Raw genomic sequence first — 22529 nt, 5'->3', positions numbered from 1 at the left:
TACAGCACAGCCGATGGCATTCCAGATCTAGAGCAGACCCCAACTGGGGAAGTACCTCCACCGAAAACCGCAGCCAAGTAACACTAGAACCTACTACAACACTATGGTGTTGTGTTCCTGCCGGTGAGTAAGGTTGCCAGAGCTCAACCAGGGTGCGGGGTGTTAGGATCGGCAACGCGCATGTAACTCCTCTGGAGTTGCGGGCGTCCATAGGCTAAGGTAACTGCTAACCAGCAGGCGGGCCGTAAGCTTGTTTGCCACCGATGTATTATAAAAAACAAAGAAACTGAGCTTGGAATTGAATGGACAGAATCCTATTCCACTGAGATAAGTAAACGTATCGCTGGTCCATTGTGCTCAGTACACATATTATTGTGTCTTTGTACACTCCGATCAAGTGAAATAGAACACCAAACAGTACGGTCACGTCTGAAAATATCGATACGGACAAAGTGCCAAAAATATGTATACACTACGCTAATATATGGGCCATAAATTCGTGTATACGTATTTTTACAAGCTTTTATTTAACTTGCCCTGTTAGTATGTATGGGACAAATCTTGCAAGTTTAATTTGACCCACTTCCCAGTTTACGATGAAGCTGACAATTTGCATACATATGTAAGTCGGGTAACAATGCAATATTATGGTACCGTCAAGCTGATCTGATGATGGAGACAGGAGGTAGCCATAGGAACTCTGTGATAAAACAACGCAACCTAATTGTGTTTGGGGTTTTTAGAATTAATTGTCTCTATGAGTATTAGTTGCCTGTGGAAAAAAAGTACATTCAACGATAAAAGCTTGTACCAAAAATGAAATTTTTGCCAAAAACTTATTCGTGGATTATTACCTCATTGGCGACGAGGTGGTGGATGTCCGCTCTAGACTGGCTAATACACGCTGTGGGTGTATCGACAGACATCTAGACATAATTTATTGGTAATAAGGTATTTCAGGTCACATCAGTTGCGTCGCGCCATTACTGACTAATTAAGCGCCTAAGACGAAAGGAGGCGATGGCTTCTCCATACAAACGTAGTCCCCATTTTCCTCTCTGGATATTGACATTATGGACAATATTTTTACATAATTTGAATAACCGTAGCTATGCCATGCTAACTGACTTTTTTTAAATTTTTGATTATTGTAAAAATTAGGAGCGAATAACAGTTTTCATACAATCAACTGTGAAACGTTGTACGATACACGTGCGAATAGGTAAATCGCACTTGTATCGTAATGTACTATAACATCATTATCTACAGGTATCTAATCTAAATTGTCTCTTCGTACATCTACAAATAACGATTTTTTACACCCAAGTAATTATAGGCATTTTATGTCATGTAACCGCAATTTCCGCTCAAGGTGAAATAATACGACGGAGAAATGACATTTATTACGTTTGGGCTCGATAACGACGTTCTCCGCTTTGGTTTCGTAATTTTATTTTTGCGAGAGCGATCAATGTTGAAGGGTGTTTCAATGATTAGTGTTTTTCAACCTTGGGTAACATACAGCTGGGTTACAATTATATTTCGTAGATACTTTTTGAACAGACTTTTCGAGATAGAGATTCTAAATCGGGTTTTGAACATTTTGAACCCACGCCCTCTGGTTCGAAAGCCGCACCCCTCACTGCACAGTGCACAACTTTAAGCTGGAAACTTCAGCAAAGTACTAAACTTCGATGCAATCAAGATGGAGACATTGTCATCAAGTTTCTCGTTAGTTTAAATAGTTGATGTTGATGGTACCGAGGTTGTCTCCAATTACGGGGACCAAGAAGCTTGTAAACCGGGTGGATATTACAAGGTACAACTAATTTTTGAGGAGAAAATATGACCTTGTATTGTATTGCACGTAATATATAAGTATATACTGTATAACTTGTCCATATGTTTCACCCACGTTAACTTCGCTTTTCCAATTTTCCCCCTATTTTGTCATACAAAATTGTTCGCAGTTGAGTTAACGCAGGTGAAGGCAGATAAAGTTGACATATTCACATCTTCTCAGTACCCAAAATTAAAATGATCTGTGTCTCTATCCCTCGAATATGTAAGGGCAATCGAGACACAGATATAGATTTTGATGTTTCGACGGGCATTTTGAAGTCCACTCTCCTATAAATCAGCACTTATTTTAAATCTTGGTTAAAATCGGCGTCTTCAATGCAATATTTTCTCTTAAAATGTTTGCCATGGCGCAGGTCAACAACCTTTTCAAACTATTCAAAAATAAGTAACTTCCAATCTATGTATAAGCTTCTTGTCAAGGACGCAGCGCCTGGGGTCTTGTTAGTGAGCGTTGTCGCGGCATTTCTCAGGGCAAGGTAGCCATTTGTATTCTTATCTTTATTGGACAAGTCGTTTGCGCTTGAATTCTTTAGTAGAATATTTTAAAAAGTATTCAAGGATTAAAAGTATTATTAATTTGGGTGTTAAACTCTGGTATCTGTCAATATTAGGGACATGAAGAACATACACACTCCGTTCTGTAATGGTGTAGTTAATTATGTACTAACAACAGTATGGATATTTATATCTGAATTAAATTGATTGAATTGAATTAAGAACTTCGTCTTAAACGAGTGCTCTATAATTTGTTAAAGTGCACTTGACTTAACAACTGGAGACGCCTTGTCTGTCGTTTTCTGTACAAAACATTCAGCAGATTTTAGCGGGGAGGGGCACGTCGAATGTACGGCTATTTGTACGTAATATGTAACGTACAAATATGGTCTGTTTGTCTGATTTTATTTCTTAACTTTTAATTATTTATATAAGAATTAAATTCTTGGAGACCCTTTAGATGTAAAGGGAAATTGAATGATGGTTTTTTTAAAATATATTTTATCTCTGACACTTATAGACGTTTACATCTGTAAAGAATCTTAGTATTTGTTGTTTGTATTTTTTATCATAGTTTCATTACATCTCCAATAAAGTATCTATATTTTATTGATTCCATATTTGTAATTGTATTTTGTGATTTTTTGTTATTTTTATTGCTTGTAAAAATTTGACATATAAAAGTGACCCTATGGCTTATTTGCTGAATAAATGTTAGATGCTTATTTTACATATTGCTGTGACAAATCAAAAAATAAAGAAACAAGAAAACAATTACATTTCCAGAAATAATATGTGTTGAACCAAGCAAAGTGAATTAAAATTTGCGAGTTAAATTCCAGGCATATCAAGCGTTATGCACGCGGGAAGCTGCTAGGAGTGACAGTGAGAAATATAAAACGCTTTTTACCTTTTTAACCGTCTACATAAACGAGGAATTTCTTAATTCGCCGGGATCTTTGTTTTTTGTATGATCCCAGTATTTCTCGAAGAGAGCACGACTGACTTCGAGTTTTTGTGGTAGAAATTGTAATGCAAGGAAATCACATCTTGTTTAAGAGTTTTTAGCAACGAAATATGTGACGTAAATATTCATGTAATTTAAGCATGCTCTTTTCACATGGGAGCGTAACTTTTATTGTTATTTTGGTTTTGTGCAACTTTTAAGGTTGATACTCACAACTAAAATGCATTAGTAGTTATTACTGATGTTGTCAAGTAGAACATGTAACTTGGCTCAAAGATTCAAATGGCTCGATTCGAACTTTAAGTTACGTAATATTAGGTTAGACGTTTTTGTTTGAAGAAACGTCACTTTTGACACTGAAATATCCGATCCATATCGTATCTAGACCTAATATTTGACGTAAAGTTAGAATTGGGCCGAAAGCGGCTGCCACTCCAAAGTTAGTAACTTTGATGTGCAGCTTAGCTCTTAGAGAAATTTTGTAATGTGAATGTGTGGGAATCTGGGTTTAACCAGAGAGTCAGGAGACATTGAATTGAAATATATATATATATATATATATATATATATATATATATTTGTTGAAAAGGATTTTTTCTTCCTAAATGATCATATGCTGATCGCGGAAGCGTTTTCTTATCAGGGCCAACCGCGAACCTTCACGTTCGAAGTGTTGCTTCTCTATCGCACTTGTAAATTCGTACGTAAGTGAGACAGGAAGGCAACACGTCGAACGTGGTTCGCGGTAGGTCCTCTGGTTTCTGTACGTACGTAAGACGGACAGGACCCTGAAGCCAATTCAAACTTAATGTTGCTAACATCTAAATGCTATCATTTCTCGCTCGGGCAACAAGTACGAGCAAAATGCACGCCATTGATAACTAACCGACAGCATTTAGCTTTCATTTTGATGTCATTGATGTTTTGTGTATACGTTCATACTGGTCTACCTATTACTTAGTCTCCGCTGTCCTAACCTTTCGATGTCTGTTTTTTTAACTCTCATAACCAACTTTACCCGATGTGGCCTTAGATGCTTATCTTTTCCCTTTCTTAATTTGCGTTAATGTCGTGCTTCACTGGGACATTTTTGGGCTCAATTAATATATTCAAATACAAACAGGGTTCAAAGTAACACACTATGGAATAAACAAAACATTAAAATACGCAAATACAAACAAAAGTCCCTCTTGTCATTGTCTGTGACGAAATTACTTTCCTCAATGGTGTACATAAAGTATTTCCCTCGAAAATAAACAGTGACGGGGAAAATATGAAATGAGGGAAAATTACCAGCACCCGACACGAGTTAATAATAAAGACTGTAATATTTAGTGTACACCTTAGTAAGGCTCATTAAAAAAGGTGGTGTCGAAAGGGTCACGTGTTGGTTTCGGCCTCCTCTCTGGATGCCTCCCAGATGTCTGGAACACCATTGTTCCGTGATGGGCTGATAAACTCAGAATTAGACAGATAAATACAAAGTATGCAATCGCGATTAATCACTTATCAATCGTGTTTGATTAAAGTTTCATTAAAATCCTTTTTTTTAACACAGAACTTGTAGTATGAGCCTAAATCGCGTGACGTCATCAAAAAAACAAAAATAACTTTATCCCCCCCCCCAGCTCAAATTTTACATACAATGCATGCCCCTCTGCGGCGTCTACCCCCCTCCCCCTAGGCCTTCGGCGATATCAATTTGCCCCTCCCCCCCTAGTTCACTGCCTGGCTACGTCCTTGGTTATAGATGAATATATCACGATGCCTAAATCGCAGAATCTTACACAGTCTTTATATTTTAGCTATCTTCGTGGACATTAATATCGAATAAGACGTCCCATTTTCCCTCAAATCGTCCCACTGGCATCTCTTATAACTTTTAATTGCCACGTAATGGGGTCCTCTTGTATAAATATTTAAATTCTGCTCTTCTCATTAGTAGGTAATTAGAAAATGTTTTATGTAATTATCTCTCTGGAGTTACCTTGGAACGTTAAATAGGTTTTGGGTACAAAGTAGTATAGGGGTGCCGTCAAACAGCCGTCTTCATACAAAATATGTGGATGGAGTCAAGGCTAGGAAACCGGTTAAATTTCCAAACCGTCATGTACTTGGTTCAAAACCTTATAATTTAGATTTCGCTCGAAAAACTGTTATTTTTAAACCGGCTTTTATGAGAACAGTTCCGCCCGGTTTAGAGCAATAAAAACTGGTTTCTTCCTATGTTGTACGGCTGGCTGTTTAGTCGCTCGTCAAATAAACCGGTTTTTTTTAGGTCACAATAAAGTTCCTAAAACGTTCGCGTTCTTATAAAAGTTCGCAGGAAAACCGAAATAAACCGGTATTTTATAAACCGGTTCCAAGCCTTGGATGGAGTAGTATTTTGTATGGAGACGGCCGCTGTATGACGGCACCGCTATCCTAGGAAACCAGAGCTTTGCACAGCGTGCCTTGACAATTTGGCATCGTCGGTATATTACGATTACCCTGTCACATTGCGGCGAACGCACCAAATTTAATTGTAAAACCTTCTTACCTTTGCGCCGGGGACAACTCGGGGGGGTCTTTTTGATCAGACTTTTTTGTCAAGTTTTTGAGAGCACTTGAGACCGTGAGTTCAAGTATGATATAAGTCCCTGAGAGCAGATGAATTTAGTCCAAACGACCTTTTGTTGACTTGATTCGATGTATGTAATTATTACACTTAAGACGTTATACTTTCTACTAACCTACATAAGTTATTACTAACATTATATGGTATTTGTGTCCGAAATAAATGCTTTCATTCATTTATTAACTTCCAAATGGTCCCTGGTCAAAAAAAATAGTCGTGTGATCCTTTATCACTGAAAGAACCGCTTCTGTCCCGTATATTCAATACTACAGAAGCTTGCAACTGCAAAAATTTATAGGCCTTCGAATATTGCGAACCACCCGAAAATCCTGACCTTATTGGCAATGTCGACATAGGATCCGTGCCAAATTATACCCAACCCCTTTGCAAGTTTTTTATTTCAAAGTCAGTTTTATTTTATAAGAAAGAAAGGGTTTTGGAGTGTATGTACCTTTATCTATTCTTTGTAAGTTTTTATGTTTGACGCATGCAATAAAGAGTTATATTACTGTACGTGTACTGTGTGTGTGACTAGTTAGTATTTAGTTTTAGCCTAGATTAAGTTACCTATAGATCAAGTAAAATACGCTCCTATCACTTTTTGTATCAATTCGCGCCAAATTGTAAAACTCGGATGTAAGCTGGTTTCCTACGGGACAGGCCTCGCCTAGTGTAGAACCAGGCCAACTGGAAGGCACAAACCCTGTTCTTTCAAATTCTGTACTGTAGGATAGTTCTTTATTGTTATGTGTAAGCGTCAACTTGAATTTGTAAAGAGAAATAAATATGTTTATGTTTATGTAGTAATAGCAATACTCTTTAACTGTCCATCGGTAGACCCCATGTCTTTGCAATTAAGTCTACGAATGTCAAATAAACAGTGTGGACACGATGAAACCTATTATTCCAACATCACACCAGTCGCTGCAGTAAAATCTAAGATTTAGAATAGAAAGAAGAAGAATAGAAAACCGTTTATTGCAAAACCATCTACAAACAGCACTACATTAGAAAAAAAAAGCGGCCAAGTGCGAGTCGGACTCGCCCATGAAGGGTTCCGTACCATGTATGACGTATTAAAAAAAACTACTTACTAGATCTCGTTCAAATCAATTTTCGGTGGAACTTTGCATGGTATATCATATATTTTTTTTAGATTTATCATTCTCTTATTTTAGAAGTTACAGGGGGGGGGGGACACATTTTACCACTTTGGAAGTGTCTCTCGCGCAAACTATTCAGTTTAGAAAAAAATGATATTAGAAACCTAAATATCATTTTTGAAGACCTATCCATAGATACCCCACACGTATGGGTTTGATGAAATTGAAATGATGATTTCTAAGTATGGGGAACCCCCAAAATTTATTGTTTTTTTTTTCTATTTTTTTGTGAAAATCTTAATGCGGTTCATAGAATACATCTACTTACCAAGTTTGAACAGTGTAGCTCTTATAGTTTCGGAAAAAAGTGGCTGTGACATAAACGGACAGACAGACGGACATGACGAATCTATAAGGGTAAGGGGAACCCTAAAAAGAGAAAGAAAGAAGATCTAATACACTAAACAGTTATAACTATTTACCGAGTCAATATTCGTAAAAGTCCGATATTCGGACTTAGTGAATCTTATAGGTTTTATACTAGTAAAGCCTAGGTTTTACCGAACTTTTACAGTAACGTATATTTTCTAGGTCTTACGTCAGTATTTTCAACCAGTTCAATCCGGGCAAATATTAGGAACCATCCAATAATCCCGAAGTTATTGGCGTTGTCAGCACACGTTTCGACCCAAATATACCCAGACCTATACAGGGTTTTTCTTTTCAGTCAGGAAAAGTGGGTCTAATCTAGTCTAAAAACCATTTTTATCATACAAACGTAATAAAGGCCTGGTAAAAATATAGTTGGTAAGTACAGTCGAGTTCATAAATATGTATAATTTGTTTCACCTTATTGCAATGGAATACGCCTACGGTGAAGAAATGTATACATATGTGGCTTTTTATCACAGAAGGGTCCTTATGCTTCAAGTGCAATAAGCAGTTTTTTATCTGAAATTCCAACAGAAATTCTGATAGAATGGTTCTTATTGCACATGAAGCATTTGATGGAAAGACCCTTCTTTGATGGAAAGCCGCATATATGTATGAACTGATCGTGTATTTGATGAGATTACGCGGTGTAAACCATTTCGAGTACAAATCTTATTATGTTTATGAAATATAATACTACTTGTTCATTGTTTGAAGCACCATTAACTCTCTCATTATTTATCCTGTCAAATATGCTGGTTTGAATAGCAGTTCTTTTCTGATAAACAGCTGTCTGATGTCTATATCTAATTTTTTAATATTGTGAATATGGCTACCAATCTTTGATATGTTATATAATGCTGAAACAGTTTATGATATGTTTCGCGTCCGTATAGTAACTGCATACAAAAATGTTTACCAAATCTCACGCTAGGTGGCGTTTACCCCTCCGTACAACTAGCTAACGAAATTCTTTCTGGGGTTTATATAAGGATCTATTTTTTTATTATAATCTGCCTTAATTTGTGAATTTTAATAGTTATTTCATTCTTTCTCAAGTAAAGAGCACCCTTTTTAACGAGTTAGGACTGGAGTAGGTACTTACAGGTACTAATTATTCTTTATTCAAATTTATATAAAACTGCCAGCTTATAATGGTGATGGTAATAATAGGATGAACTTTATTCATCTTGACTTCACTGATAAAACAACTCTTAACTAACAAAAACGTGCCGAAAGTTTAAAACAATATACTTACACAATAGAACTCCTTCCCAACAAATTTACATTTCCAAGAAAAGGACTCTTCAAAATCAAATAATACAAATTGTTAATGTGAACTTGACAATCGCTCGCGCTAATTGATGCATGTAAAAATCAGTGACAGTCGTTTTATTAGATAACCCGATGACGATCGACAAGGTCGTATCAAAACGGCTACAAATTCTCAAGTCAGAAGTGGCTTCCAGTAAATTAACAAGCAAAGTTTTCCCATCGCCAACTTCAGATCATCAATCAATATGGGCGCTTCATCAATAAAATTGTATGATTGAATTATAATGACATGTGGGTACGCGGGCACACGCCCAGCTGACTTGGGTTAGTAGGTTGGACTACTTTGAATCTATTGGAGAGATTTCAGTGGATTGAATGCTTTTAATAAATAGAGGAGTAATTCCAAGACACGAAAGTGTGTGTATCATGCAGCACTCGATCGGAACGAAGTACATTATTATTGATAAACGTAGTATATTAACGATTAACCAATATAAAAATCGAATCTACAAAATAATAATAATCGAAACTACTCACAAAATTTAGGCTATCACAGGCTAAATTAAAGGCGACGAACGCAGCGTTAAACGCATGCGAACAACGAAATATAGAAAAAAATACATTTTACATTAGATAATCTAATACTATATTGTTTTACGCGGTGAATGCAGCGGTAAGCGCATTGTAATTTTTCATACATTCAGTTAACTCATGCGGTCAACACTGCGTTTATAACATATCACAACCGCGCTAGTTAGCTACATATTATACGTAGTTCAGAACAAATAGTTTCGACGTGTGCATCCAGCTCAATAGGCTGGAACGCTTTAACTAGAACCGACCACGTCTGGAGAAGGACAAACATTTTACTTGCATACATTTTCCTATTCGTTTTGGATGGTCATATAGGTAACTACATCATTATTAGAAACAGCCTCACATCATTTTGGAAAACAGCGGATACTCCTCAAACTGCTCGATCGATGTTTATTAGTCATAGCTAAGAGCCACCACAAGGAAACTCCTTTTTACGTAAAAAAAATCAAAATCCGTGGCTTCGAAACTTCGTTTGTGAACTACCACCATGACCATACAGAATGCTTTCTGGCATTAAGTCTACCTTTTGTCCTTTTTTCAGTGCAATAAAGAATAAATAAATAAATATAGTAATGTCGTATTAGTAGGCGTACGCTCTACTAACTTCAAAATACATTTAATAAAACGGAAGCGCCATGCACTGACAATTATTGGAATTGAAATTAAATTAATACAAACAGAATCTGGCCCTGAATATCTTCTAAAGTGAGGGCGGTAAGCACCAAGAATTTTGTACGTTGACACCCCATCTCCTAATCGCACGCGCCTGATTATGTACGTGGGCCTGTACACAAAACTGCGATGCGACGTCGCATCGCATAAACCTGCATCCCATACCATTGTTTCATTGTTTGTGTTTGTTTCGCATCGCATCGCAGTTTTGTGTTGAGGCCCTGTATGTCACTTTATTGCACATAAACAGGTTATCATAAAACAGACAAAACAAACCAAAAAACGTTATACGCTATACGTACAAAGGCGCTAAGGTATAGATATTGCTGTCCCGCCGATGTTGTCGACGCTCAATGCCACTATGCGAGCAATGAACGAAATTCTTCGTGTCTAAGCCTAGAGAAGGTGTCTTTTCCTGTGGGGATAAAGATTTATTTCCGTGTAAAATGTCATTAGTTGTAACAGTCAATCAAGATCACGGCCGATAGGATCTACAAGTAAGGCCACAAGGGCACAGGAAAAACGATAAACTTTATTAAACCGATTTCAAATAAAGAAAGATTTATTTACAAATAATCGGATAATACTTTTTTGCAAAAAAAAACATGTTTGGTATACAAGATCTCATCGCTGACTGTACTTTTTTACGACAGCAACTAATACTCATGGAGACAATTCTAAAAATACCAAACACAATTAGGTTGTGTTGTTTTGTTTCATCACAGAGTTCCTATGGTCACCTCCTGTCTCCATCATCATAATGTTGCATTGTCATCCGACTTACATATGTATGCAAATTTTCAGCTCAATTGGAAATCGGTAAGTGGGTCAAATTTAGCTTCCAAATTGGACCCACGTTAAGTAACATACATACTAACAGGGCAAGTTAAATAAAAGCTTGTAAAAAGGTTCCAGCTTTAGTAACTTTTGCTATCCACTTAATTATTTTACGCATTCTTTTGCCACAATATTACTTAAATAATTTTAAAAACACAATTTTTCATTCCCATTTTTTTACTCAGTATTCCATCATTTATTACTGATTTCGATACCTACACAGTATATTTGTAATTTTATAACAATAAGCATAAGAAAATTCCCAATATTCCAACCTGTTATAATCGACGATCCTGATAGCCACGATCATGATATGATACACAATGTCCGAACCGAATATCAAAAATAAACTGAGAAAAAGCAGTCTGAATCAAATACAGTCGGGCGATGAACAAAACTAAATTGACGGTCCGCTCGTAATGTGACGATATTGAAACGTTAGGGCTGGATCACACGGCATTCTATTGATACCATCGATTGGAACGCTTCAAACTCTTTCCCACTTACGTCCAGTTTTTTGCGGGTAAGGTTTTCTGCAGAATAGTAGTTACATCCTAAAATAGTAACGTTCACAACAGCATTGTGTTTGCATACTACAGAAAACTGGATTTTGCAAAGAACCGTACCCGCAAAAAACTGGAGGTAAGTGGGAGCTCTTCAGAATCCCTGATAATATTTGGTGTATTCCTGCCTGTGGGCACATATGGAAATAGGCGCTTCATATATCATTCCCATCTGTCCCCACCTAATGTATGGCGGTAATGTGGCGCGGGGACAAATCGAAATACTCCGAATATGTCGAACATACAAAGGTTTGGACGAGGGCGGGGGATTAGTGTGATTGTATATCAGCAATTATAAATATCACACGAATCCGCCGCCCAAAAACCGCTTCTACACAATCTAACTTACGCTCTCATCTACGACAGGTTTAAATTACATAAAACTTGGCATGGACATTCAAGAAACATATATCTGTCTGGTACTAGTTTACTAATAATTGCTATACAAATAAAATAGAGTGAGTAGAAGTTTTGGTATGTACAATGTTTTGTCTCCGAAATAGACAATGTCGTGTCATGTTTTTTTAGTAATTGTACCAAATAGTGTAAGCAAATATGAATTTTACTTGGCAACATTCTTAAAATACTTGAGTTAATAAGATAAAGATATTTTATTATTCTAGTAGGCATATTACAATGCGCTTATGATTATGAACGTCAAATAAAGCTACACCGGCTCTAACCCTACACCTCTGACACGAGAAGATTTATATCCCCCCTCAGTTGGAGGAGGGTATCCCACTATGGACCGGCAAGAAACTCGGCGGGACACATCTTTTCAAAACATCACATATATTTTATAATTAACATGCATTAAATAAGAAAAAATACAATTTAGATTACTATATAAATCATGCAATTACATACAGTAGCTACTTTTCCTTTTACAAATTTGATTAAAAAATATATATGTTATAAATTTATAATGATGATAATGAGTTCAATATCAGGATGATGGGTAATGTTTAATGACTTACCTGGCAATATTTGCGTTAGCAAGTGGTAGGTAGGGCGGAAGCTAAAGCGAGTGTGGTACAGACTCGTTCACTTAGATTGGGGAAGTCAAAGAGACGACATCTTGATGGTAACGGGTGAGGAAAGTTAAAAAGGCACCTCCATTTTATACTTACAGCAATTATATATTTATAATAATCGTTGCTAAGTTTAAGTTACTAAGTTGCGTCGTTGGATGCGAAGCATGGACACTAACACTCAAGGAAGAAAACATGCTGCTAGTTGCCGAGAGGAAAATCCTCCGTAAAATATTGGGCCCCAAGCAAAGACCGGATGGAAGTTGGACAGTCCTTAAGAACCGTGAGATTGAAGACCTAGTGGCTGAACCTAACATCATGGGAGAAAGTAAAGCCCACAGACTCCGTTGGTTAGGCCACCTTGAGAGAATGGACGAAGATCGGAACGTGAAAAGAGCGTACCTGGGTCGCCTAGCAGGAAGACGTCCTATCGGACGCCCTAGGTATCGCTGGAGCGACATGGTGGAGGCGGATCTGCGCGAGCTTCGAGTCGACAATTGGCGAGAGGTCGCACAGGACCGAGAAAAGTGGCGCTGTCTTGTGTCGGAGGCCAAGTCTCATTTTGGGTCTCTGAGCCAACGGAGTTAGTTAGTTAGTTGCTAAGTTTTGTGGCGGAGCTGGGGAAGTTAGAGTGGCGCTACTTAATTCACCACGCAAAACAGGCACGAAGTGCACTTGCAAAAATTATGCAACGATGGTAAATCAGGAGCAAACCAAACGTGTTTGTTCATCATCGTCTCTTAGGTACTCTAAAGTCAAGACTAACGAATCTAATAATTAGTAGTTTATCAAAGTTACGATTTTTTTTATGAAACATACGTTTCGTTTTACATTTGGAATAAAAATGGTTTATTTGACAAGATTACCATATAAAATTCCCAGAAGAAGCATTTCTAACCTTAACATTTTAAAGCCAATTTGTTTATCATCTTCTCATAATTCCGAAGTAAGGTTTTAATTAAAATAGGCAAGGATACTTCGGGCAAACAATATGAAGGTCAACTAAAAAAGGAAAAGTATTTCAGGGTTTCAATAATCCAAATTAAAGTTTTCGAAGTGAAGATAGGTAATCCTTATAATTCCATTCCATTAGTCCTACGCGATAATGAATTTATTAACTAGAGATTAAAACTTTTAACTCGACTTGGAAAGGATTTAAAACTACGCTGTTTTCAAAAAAAATGTATATTTAAAAATATTATTAAATTAGTTAAATCATTAGGGTAACTTCCTAATTAAACATAATAAGAAGGGACAGCTGTTCATAGTAAAAACCGATAAAAAATATTAAATATAACCTAACACATTCACTATGTGTACATATCTTTACCATCCTTTTATATTTGAGATACGCATTATTACAATAATGTGGGACGAGATACCCTCAATGTCCCCATTTCTATAACCTTACCCGTCTGTTACCTAGTAACGGCCCTTGTGGCACACCCGCTGACTGTTCTTTGATTTCTTACAACTTCTCGGGATAAAAAGAGATATATGCCAGTATACGTTTATGTTAAATCATACGAATAATTAACTACAAAAATGTTTTAGAGCGTATTTCATATTCGTTTCTTGGAATATGGGTGTGTTTCGCAATCAAATGCCTTTGTAAGATACAATTAAAAAAGAACATTTCTCGAAGCTCGAATCTTGGGTTCGAATCCCGGTAGAGAACCAATTATTTGTGGATAATTGTTATTGAGTTGGCCGTTTGCTGTGTATTTAAGTATATATGTATGTATTACATATAGTCTATTTAGTACCCTTACTCATTTAATTTTGGATTTATTAAACTAACAGAACAGTTTACTGTTATTAACCCCGACGCAAAAAGAGGGGTGTTATGAAATTAAATGATAATCTTTATTTTAGGCAACTAGTAGCCCATAGATACTAAAACTTACATACATATTACAAATATATATTTTAAAACTAAACCACTACAAATCACAATATGGTTGCGATTAGAGTTTCTGGTTTCTCAACCTTTTTTTTATTTTTCGAGGCACGGGAATTCTCGACCAGGATTTCTCGAGTTTCTCGAGTATCACGAGAAATCTTTAAACTTTCCAAAAACACCATATTATTTTCATTATTTGCTTTATTACAAATCAGACATATGAGTCGTAGGTGAAATTAATAATCAAATAACTGGTAAATTTTTGTTAGAATCAGACCACAATAAGTTGGCAGCGATTTTGGCAGCCCAGACGATGCAAGGGTCAAAGTAAACGTAATAATTACATAGAAGTTTGACGTTTAAAATAGCACGTGCACCGTGCACTTCATAATTAAAACTTCAACAACAAACTATAAGTGCAGGCGTGCGCGCCGGCTATGTGATATGCTATAGTTTATTACTTTAGGTATTAAACAAATGACAGTATGGTAGGTATGTTTTAGGCAAGAATGTTCAAGCCAATTCATTTAACTCGATGTGACATACTTACAGAAGTTTTACTACCTAATAATAATACTCACTCTTCGTAACAATGAAGCTGCTAAAATTGTACTATTTAGCTAATAGGAATATGTAAGTATATCGAGATAATTTGATTTATCAATAGTGATTTAGTTGTGTAATATTTGCTATTACATGGCCCTATAATTCGTTTTTTTGCATTTAAAAGAAGATAAGCGATCTTGACTTGTCTTTTTATTGAAAACCACTTTTGAAAAATAAGTCACGGCAAATGTATGTAACAATTATAAATCATATACGATCATTTACATTATTTTGCGTTCATAAGTAATAGTTACACATTTTATAAAAGCGTTTTTCAATAAAAATACCCTTTAAGATTGTTTAACTTCTTTCTAGTCCTAAAAAAACGAAGTATAGTAAAGAGCCTAAACCGAGACGAATTCTTTAGACATTTGGGGGCAGTAGTTAAAATTTTCAAAACATGGAAATCGGTTGAAGCCAGCACGATAGGGAATAAAAGCAGTTTTTTATTTGGTTGGTTAACTAATAAATGTTTTAAGTATCTGAAAATGTAAAAAAAAAACATTGTTTACATTTATTGAACTACCTAGTGAAATACACTATATACACATCACGTGGTATACGCGTTTTCTTTTTACTTATCAGAAGAGATTTATTTCTCGAGTTCTCGAGGGATTGAGTTTCTTTTTTCCCGCCTCGATGAAGGACAAATTTCTCAAAATTTCTCGCCTCGAGAATTCGAGCAGAAACACGAGTTGCGATGCATTACACAACCCCGCAGTGTCAGTCGAAGTCGAACCGCCGAAACTTGACACCCTTCAGGCGAAACTCCTCCTTATTGTTGTTATGTGTTTGATGCCAATGTCTGTCTGTCGGTGTTGAGCTCTTCAACGGATGGGCCGAATTCGATGCGGTTTTTATACGAGAAAGAGTTTTTTTGCGCTGGTTCTTAGCTATATTTCATAGAATTCGATCCACCAGTTTGAAGAGTATCATCTCTTTTCCAAAATGAAGTCAGGCATTTTTAGCAAATGAAAACATTCCTACACATTGCTTAATTCAAATCAAAACATACTTACATTTCAAAGAACACGAAAGTTGAAAACAAAGAATAGTTTCGCATTATTCCACGCAAATACAACTGGATTAAAATTCTGTTTACATTTGTGAGAAAACAATTTCCCTGCTTATTGCTGAATTAGCCTCAGGCTAGTCATCTAAAAGCTTGGTTCATAGCTTCTTTCATTAAATTCAAAAAGCCCGATACTAACTTTAAGATACGTATACGTCAAAAATTTGCCAAAGATACGATATGGAAATTTTTTGACCTATCCTCCTAGGCTATGGAGGGTAGAGGTAAGGAAAACAATTTATGTTTATGAAAAGTATCCATCAAAAACCTTAAATACCTAGGTGGCGCCACAATACATCGCGAACAAACTTTTAACATTTGATTTTAAAAAACAAATCACTGAAAGCGCACTTCACTCCGCCAATAACGTCTAAGTTCATGTCACGCCCTTGAGATTTCCAGATTTCTAACTAGTACAGCTGCTAGCTGGACACTTTAACAACAGTTCTTCCATAAGAGTTTGTTCTCCTTACTTCTACCCTCCATGCTCTAGACGTTAAGCCGCATTTCATTTCCAATTTTATATCTGCAAAAATTGAACTCGGCACAACGTCGTAGCCATACGCTACGACGTAGGCGGCGTAGCACATGTGCTACGTCGTAGCATGCTACGGCGTTTTTTGGGTAATCCTTGACCATTGACAAAAACGTCAATTTTTTTTACCCAACTGCGTCAGAAGGAGATATTTGGCTTGCCCTACAGCCCAAACGGCTGAACGGATTTTGATAAATGAGGTGTCGTTGAATTCGTCAGAATCATTTTGAAAATGGCGCTCGCAAATGAAAAAAAAAGAGGGAGGGGTCTTTTCATACCATAGCAATATGGTTATCAAATGAAAGCTAGTGAAAAGACCATTTTAAAAATATATGTAAGCGGTTTTTATAATAATAATTCCTCTTATTACTCTAAAACTTCCAAATGTCACGGGAATTTATGTATAGCCTCCATAGACTACGACATCCGCTTACCAGACGGGCGGTATGTATGTGTGTACTCGTTTATTTTAACCCTTTATAGGACATTTAGATATTATGCGGCAAAAATTATATCATCTTTTTGTATTTTATTTTGTCTTATGCAGAATTTTTAGGGCTTACACTAAAGTAATAAAGTTATAATACCTTTTCAGTGACCGCAAGCCCAGCATACTCCTGATCCGTCATACAGTCGCCTTTCAACCAATTCGCGAGCCGACCAAGCTCGCCGAGCATGTTCGACGGACTTAGCGAACTTAACGCCATTGTAACACTTTAACAATACAAATTCACAAAAAAAAAATGACACAAAATGTTCGCGACCTCTGAAATTGTCATGAGATTTTTTTATGACACTTTGGTAAGCTCTGAATTCTCTGAAACTATTATGTAGACAGTTTTTTCACTTACACGTTAATTAATACCTACTTATTCTACAGAGAGAAAAACATACGATAAACTTTTATGATACTAATTTATATCACAAAAAAAGCTTGACGAAACTTTAGTAACTCTACTGAAAACACCATTGTTTAACTCCAAAAGTTACGCGAATATAGCAAGAAGGACAATTCCTTTTTATCTTATTTCAGGTAACTTTGCTAGATACAACTTTTCCAATTAAAACTTAGATCCCAATCATTATAAACAAGGTACTGACATCCACTCAGTACCCCATCTAGATATCAACTGAACTCTCGAACTAAGTTTACCATCAAATTTCTACTTCCGAACTTGCGCAGCCAATCAAAATCCAACCTTATTACAAACCTTCAAGCTCCATTTTCACTTAGCGACTTCCAAAATTCGTTAGAATAAAAGAGCATGCGCGCGCGAATGGAACAACAATTCAAATCAAAGCGGATCAGAAAGAGACAGCGTAATTTTAGAGATTACTTGGAGTTAATTTGCGAATTTGTACACGTGAGACGGACCAATGGGAGTTGGAGACGTCATTCGCGAATTTCAGATTAAGGGGCGGACCGTGACCTTGACAACCTTGGCGTTGCGAAATGCAGCAGCACCATAAACTATACTATTTTGGGCTTATACAGTCTACAACGAGTACATAATATTAATACTAGAAATAAGCATAAGCTCGCAGTGCCCTTCACTAGGCTCCATAAAATTAGGAAATAATTCATGGGTAATTGTGTAAGATTTTACAATAAACTTCCTAATATTATAAACTTCCTAATATTATAACTGAATTGTCTGTTAGTAAATTTAAAAATTATGTAAAACGTAAGCTTATCTCTAAAGCCTATTATAGCACACAAGACTACATGAATGATGAAACACCGTGGGATTAAGTGTGATTATAAAGAATGAATTATTTATTGTTATGTTATTAATGATGAAATTGATAATTCAATGTATATATATACCGTATTTTTTGACATTTAGATTTTATTCTAGAAAGTTTCTAGACTAGTATTTTTATACAATTTTAATGTTTGACGATCCTTTTGTGAAATTCTTATTATTAAGTTTACCATATCTATAATAGTTCAATGTTTTTTTTAGAACAATAATAACTGCATCAATAAATTGCTCTGATATTTAGATTAGGATGATATTTGTAAAATTTGACGATTTAAAAGTGCTTGTTGCTAGGCCTGTTTGAATAAAGAATATTTTGACTTTGACTTGACTTTGACTTTACAGTCAGGACGCGCTGGTGGCCTAGCGGTACGAGCCTGCGACTTGCAATCCGGAGGTCACGGATTCAAACCCCGACTCGTATTAATGAGTTTTTCGGAACTTATGTACGAAATATCATTTGATATTTACCAGTCGCTTTTCGGTGTAAGAAAACATCGTGAGGAAACAGGAATAATCCAAACAAGGCCTAGTTTACCCTCTGGGTTGGAAGGTCAGATGGCAGTCGCTTTCGTAAAAAACTTGTGCCTACGCCAAATCTTGGGATCAGTTGTCAAGCGGATCCCAGGCTCCCATGAGTCGTGGCAAAAATGCCGGGACGACGCGAGGAAGAAGAGAAGATACAGTCAATTGCAATAATATCATGCTCAGGAAATATATGTGATTTTTTTATACCACGATGGTGACGATGGTGTCAAACAAGCATGCGGCCCGCCTGATGGTGAGCATTTTCGTCAGATATGTATGTGTTATGTACGTGTGTGCTTCATTACCTACCTACCTAGAATCGGATTGCCACGTTTTAATCGATGTTTTTGAATGGTTTTCGCGCGACTTATGTTTCCCATCACTAAATTACACAGGTGACGTCAAAGTGTCTTCGCAAAATGTTACACGCTTGGTTCCCTTAGAAAATAGTTGATCGATTTCAACTATTTTCTTCTATCTCGATATAGTTCTTGCACGTTGCCGACCCTAACACTTCGCACCCTCCTTGACACAGAAAATATATGATATGTAAAACTGAAATTATTTAATATCCTATTTTCCTAAATATAGCTGTTGAGCTAAAATAATCTTTTAGTGTTCACTCCAATTCATTGTCTGATTGTAGATAATTTCAATTGATTTTGATTCTTTATCATTTATTGTTTATTTACTCCAGACTATTTATACCAACTAATCTGATATAATACAAGATAATGTGATATGTATTCTACAATTGTATAAATAATGAACATTTCATTCTAAACCACAGGCCAGGAGCATATTTCATCAGTCATCGCCTCCCGGCTGATACTTTGTCAGATCATAGTTTAGAATTTAGATGCTGTTTTAAATAAAATAAAAACCGTCAGCGGGTTGTGTCGCGGTGGAAAGACCGTCAGCTGTAAAATGAACATGTAAAAAATACGCGCCTTACCACTTTATGTCCGCAAAGTACGCGTAATGTGTAAATAGAGTAATCCGTTTAAGGCGTTTCAGGCGTTTAACGGTAAATCCCAATATAAATTTTGATAACAAATAAAATTCCCAATTATATTAATCTAGAAATTCGAAACACAGTGTTTAGAAATAAATTAGAAAAATTATTAATTAATAAATGTTATTATTCGGTTAAGGATTTTCTTAATGACGACAGTTTATAACATTTTTTATATATTATTAATTGTTATTTTAAAATGACAAGATTTGTTTTGTTTAGTTCTTTTAGTTAATGTTGTGTGCCCTTACAGGGTGTCATGGTCCGACTTGTATTTTATTGTATAACATCTTGATTCACTATATACATGACTTTACAATGAATAATGATATGATATGATAAAGTGCTTAAATTTTACATGTTCATGCGACCAGCTGACGTTCTTGCCACCGCGATATAACCGGCTGACGATTTTTTAATTAACAATAGAATCTGAACTATCAACTGACAAAGTATAAAACAAGAGGTGATGATCATTTTTTTATGTGTTTCGGTGGCTGCCATTTCTCAACCCACCAACGTAGCGGCAGCTGACGTACCACGAGAACACAGATACGACTGACGTCACACATATCCGTTAACCACTATTACGAGTTTTCACCCATGACGCGATTGGTCATGGAAATCTGTTCCTGGCTCAAGGTCTATTTAGATAATATAACCTTTGAATGCATTTATTACACAAATCTGAAATATTTTTCATTGTATTTACTTACACACAAGTATGAAAAATGAAAATGAAAAATATTTTATTTGAAAAATATTTAATTTGAAAATGAAAAATGAAAAATATTTATTTCGTAACTTATAAGTAACTTTTTACATCTGTGCCGATGCCTCTTTTTAAGTAATGAATATACTTGTATTAAGAAGCACCGCTCTCCCGTAGTGGTAGCTTACAATTTTGGTGTGTACATTACATATACAGGCCATAAAAATAATAATCTATTAAGTTACAATTTTGCTGGTTCTAAAAGGCATAGCTTACAGAGAGTTATTGCTTCTTATAATTAACCTATAAGTAGATACTCGTATAAATATGCATGAACGCGTGTGAGCGAGCGACTGTGTATGTGTGTGTGAGTGAGCGACTGTGTGTGTGTGTGTGTGTGTGTGTGTGTGTGTGTGTGTGTGTGTGTGTGTTTGTGTGTTTATGTGTGTGTGTGTGTTTGTGTTTGTGTGTGCATGTATGTTACATGTGTAAGTATTTGAAACCCGCATGGATTAGGTAGTTAAGTATTTAGCAACAAGTTTTCTATCTCAAAATAGCTTTTTGTTTTCAACCATTTAACAACCTTAATTTTACAGTCGTGGGTAGTGGTAGAGTAAATGTCAATATTTTGGTTTATCGCATTGTACAGATTAGCAGATTGTGCTGACTGCTGTCTCCTTTAAGTATGTTACCAATGATATGATATAACCCAACCTTCACCACCACACAAAACATCTTCACACCTGAACATTCATTACCATCATCACCTTTCAGAACAACACAACATCATCCCAGTGTCACTTAATTCATTAGAGATATTAAACATCCCAACAGCCGGAATTGAACCACAAGCTCACCAAAATACTATTGAAAACACCTAGACACCAACTACGTAAAATTACTATTTTATGAATTAATTACAGGACATAACACACTAAACAAACACCTATACAATATGGGTAAAACAAACAGCCCCATGTGCAGAGTGTGCATGGAAGAAGGGGAAACAACAAAACACATTGTCCTAGACTGGTTCGAATTTTAAGTATTTATATATTATATTTATTGTTGTCTGAGTACCCACAACAAAAGTATCTCTCACGAATCGGTTATGTATATTATATATTTATTTATGTAATGTATGTATGTGTCTTTATGTATTTGAGTAGTTTATAATTAATTTATGTGGACTCTAATTCTTTCAATAACTTTGCCCTAAGGTGGTAGAGAATGCCTCATGGCATTAAGTTCACCTTTTGTACATTAAGTTTTTCTTTTGTGCAATAAAGTTTAAATAAATAAACAATCCTTCTTACTGAGCTTACTGTGGGGCATAGTCAATTTATGGAATAAAGTAGCATATTTATTTATTTATTTGATTTATTTTTATTTTTTTACTTTAATAAATTTTTAACCCAGTTAGTTTCATTAAAAATTACATATTTTATTATTACTTCATTAAGCAAAAAATCAACTCAACATTTGCAAAGGATGTAGATGTAGCAATCGTTTTAAAAATATTGTGATAATGACATATTTTTAATATTTCAGCTGCATAAACAACGATAAGGAAATAGGGTGCTGCTGATTGAGTACCTATAGTAAATGATATCAAACTTTAACAGATGTGTTATAAGGAGTTGTAATGCAGCATATTGCTGGCCAAAAGCTTAAAATCTTCTCTCACATTGTTGTTATCTTATATCTCTGCTTACCTTAGGTGTTTGGATGATATCCATCTCGAAAATCCACGAAAATCAATAAAATAACCAAGTCACTTCAAGTCAACATATGGGGCAGGAAACCCCAGATTTTCAAGTTCACTGGCACGGAGATGTGGTACACTTCGGACAATAAACTTTAATGCACTTCAGTTATTACACGTATTAATAAGCTTTAATGAAAAGCCAACAAAACATGCAAACTGATGGGTTTGACGTTTA

General features: G+C 35.8%; 1 protein-coding gene across 6 annotated transcripts in view; it reads right to left on the bottom strand.

Annotated features, from left to right (window-relative positions):
- Positions 1 to 22485, bottom strand: part of LOC133525181 (myotubularin-related protein 6) — a 105997-nt gene extending 83512 nt beyond the window's left edge. For 5 of the 6 annotated variants that reach the window (XR_009800531.1, XR_009800532.1, XM_061861454.1 and 2 more), the window contains exons 1-2: positions 22302 to 22485; positions 17156 to 17282 (exon numbers count right to left, since the gene is read on the bottom strand). Coding sequence is in view for 3 of the 6 variants with exons in the window: in XM_061861454.1 (XP_061717438.1) it covers positions 17156 to 17275 (120 nt within the window). In the remaining 3 variants the exon portion in view is untranslated. The remainder of the gene's footprint in view (positions 1 to 17155; positions 17283 to 22301) is intronic. The other variant, XR_009800533.1, reaches the window with a different exon arrangement.
- Between the last annotated feature and the right edge of the window lie 44 nt (positions 22486 to 22529).

The sequence above is a fragment of the Cydia pomonella genome, chromosome 14, assembly GCF_033807575.1.
Source record: "Cydia pomonella isolate Wapato2018A chromosome 14, ilCydPomo1, whole genome shotgun sequence".
Classification (NCBI taxonomy): domain Eukaryota; kingdom Metazoa; phylum Arthropoda; class Insecta; order Lepidoptera; family Tortricidae; genus Cydia; species Cydia pomonella.
The sequence above is the reverse complement of the archived record's forward strand: the minus strand, read 5'-3'. Positions and strand labels throughout refer to the sequence as shown.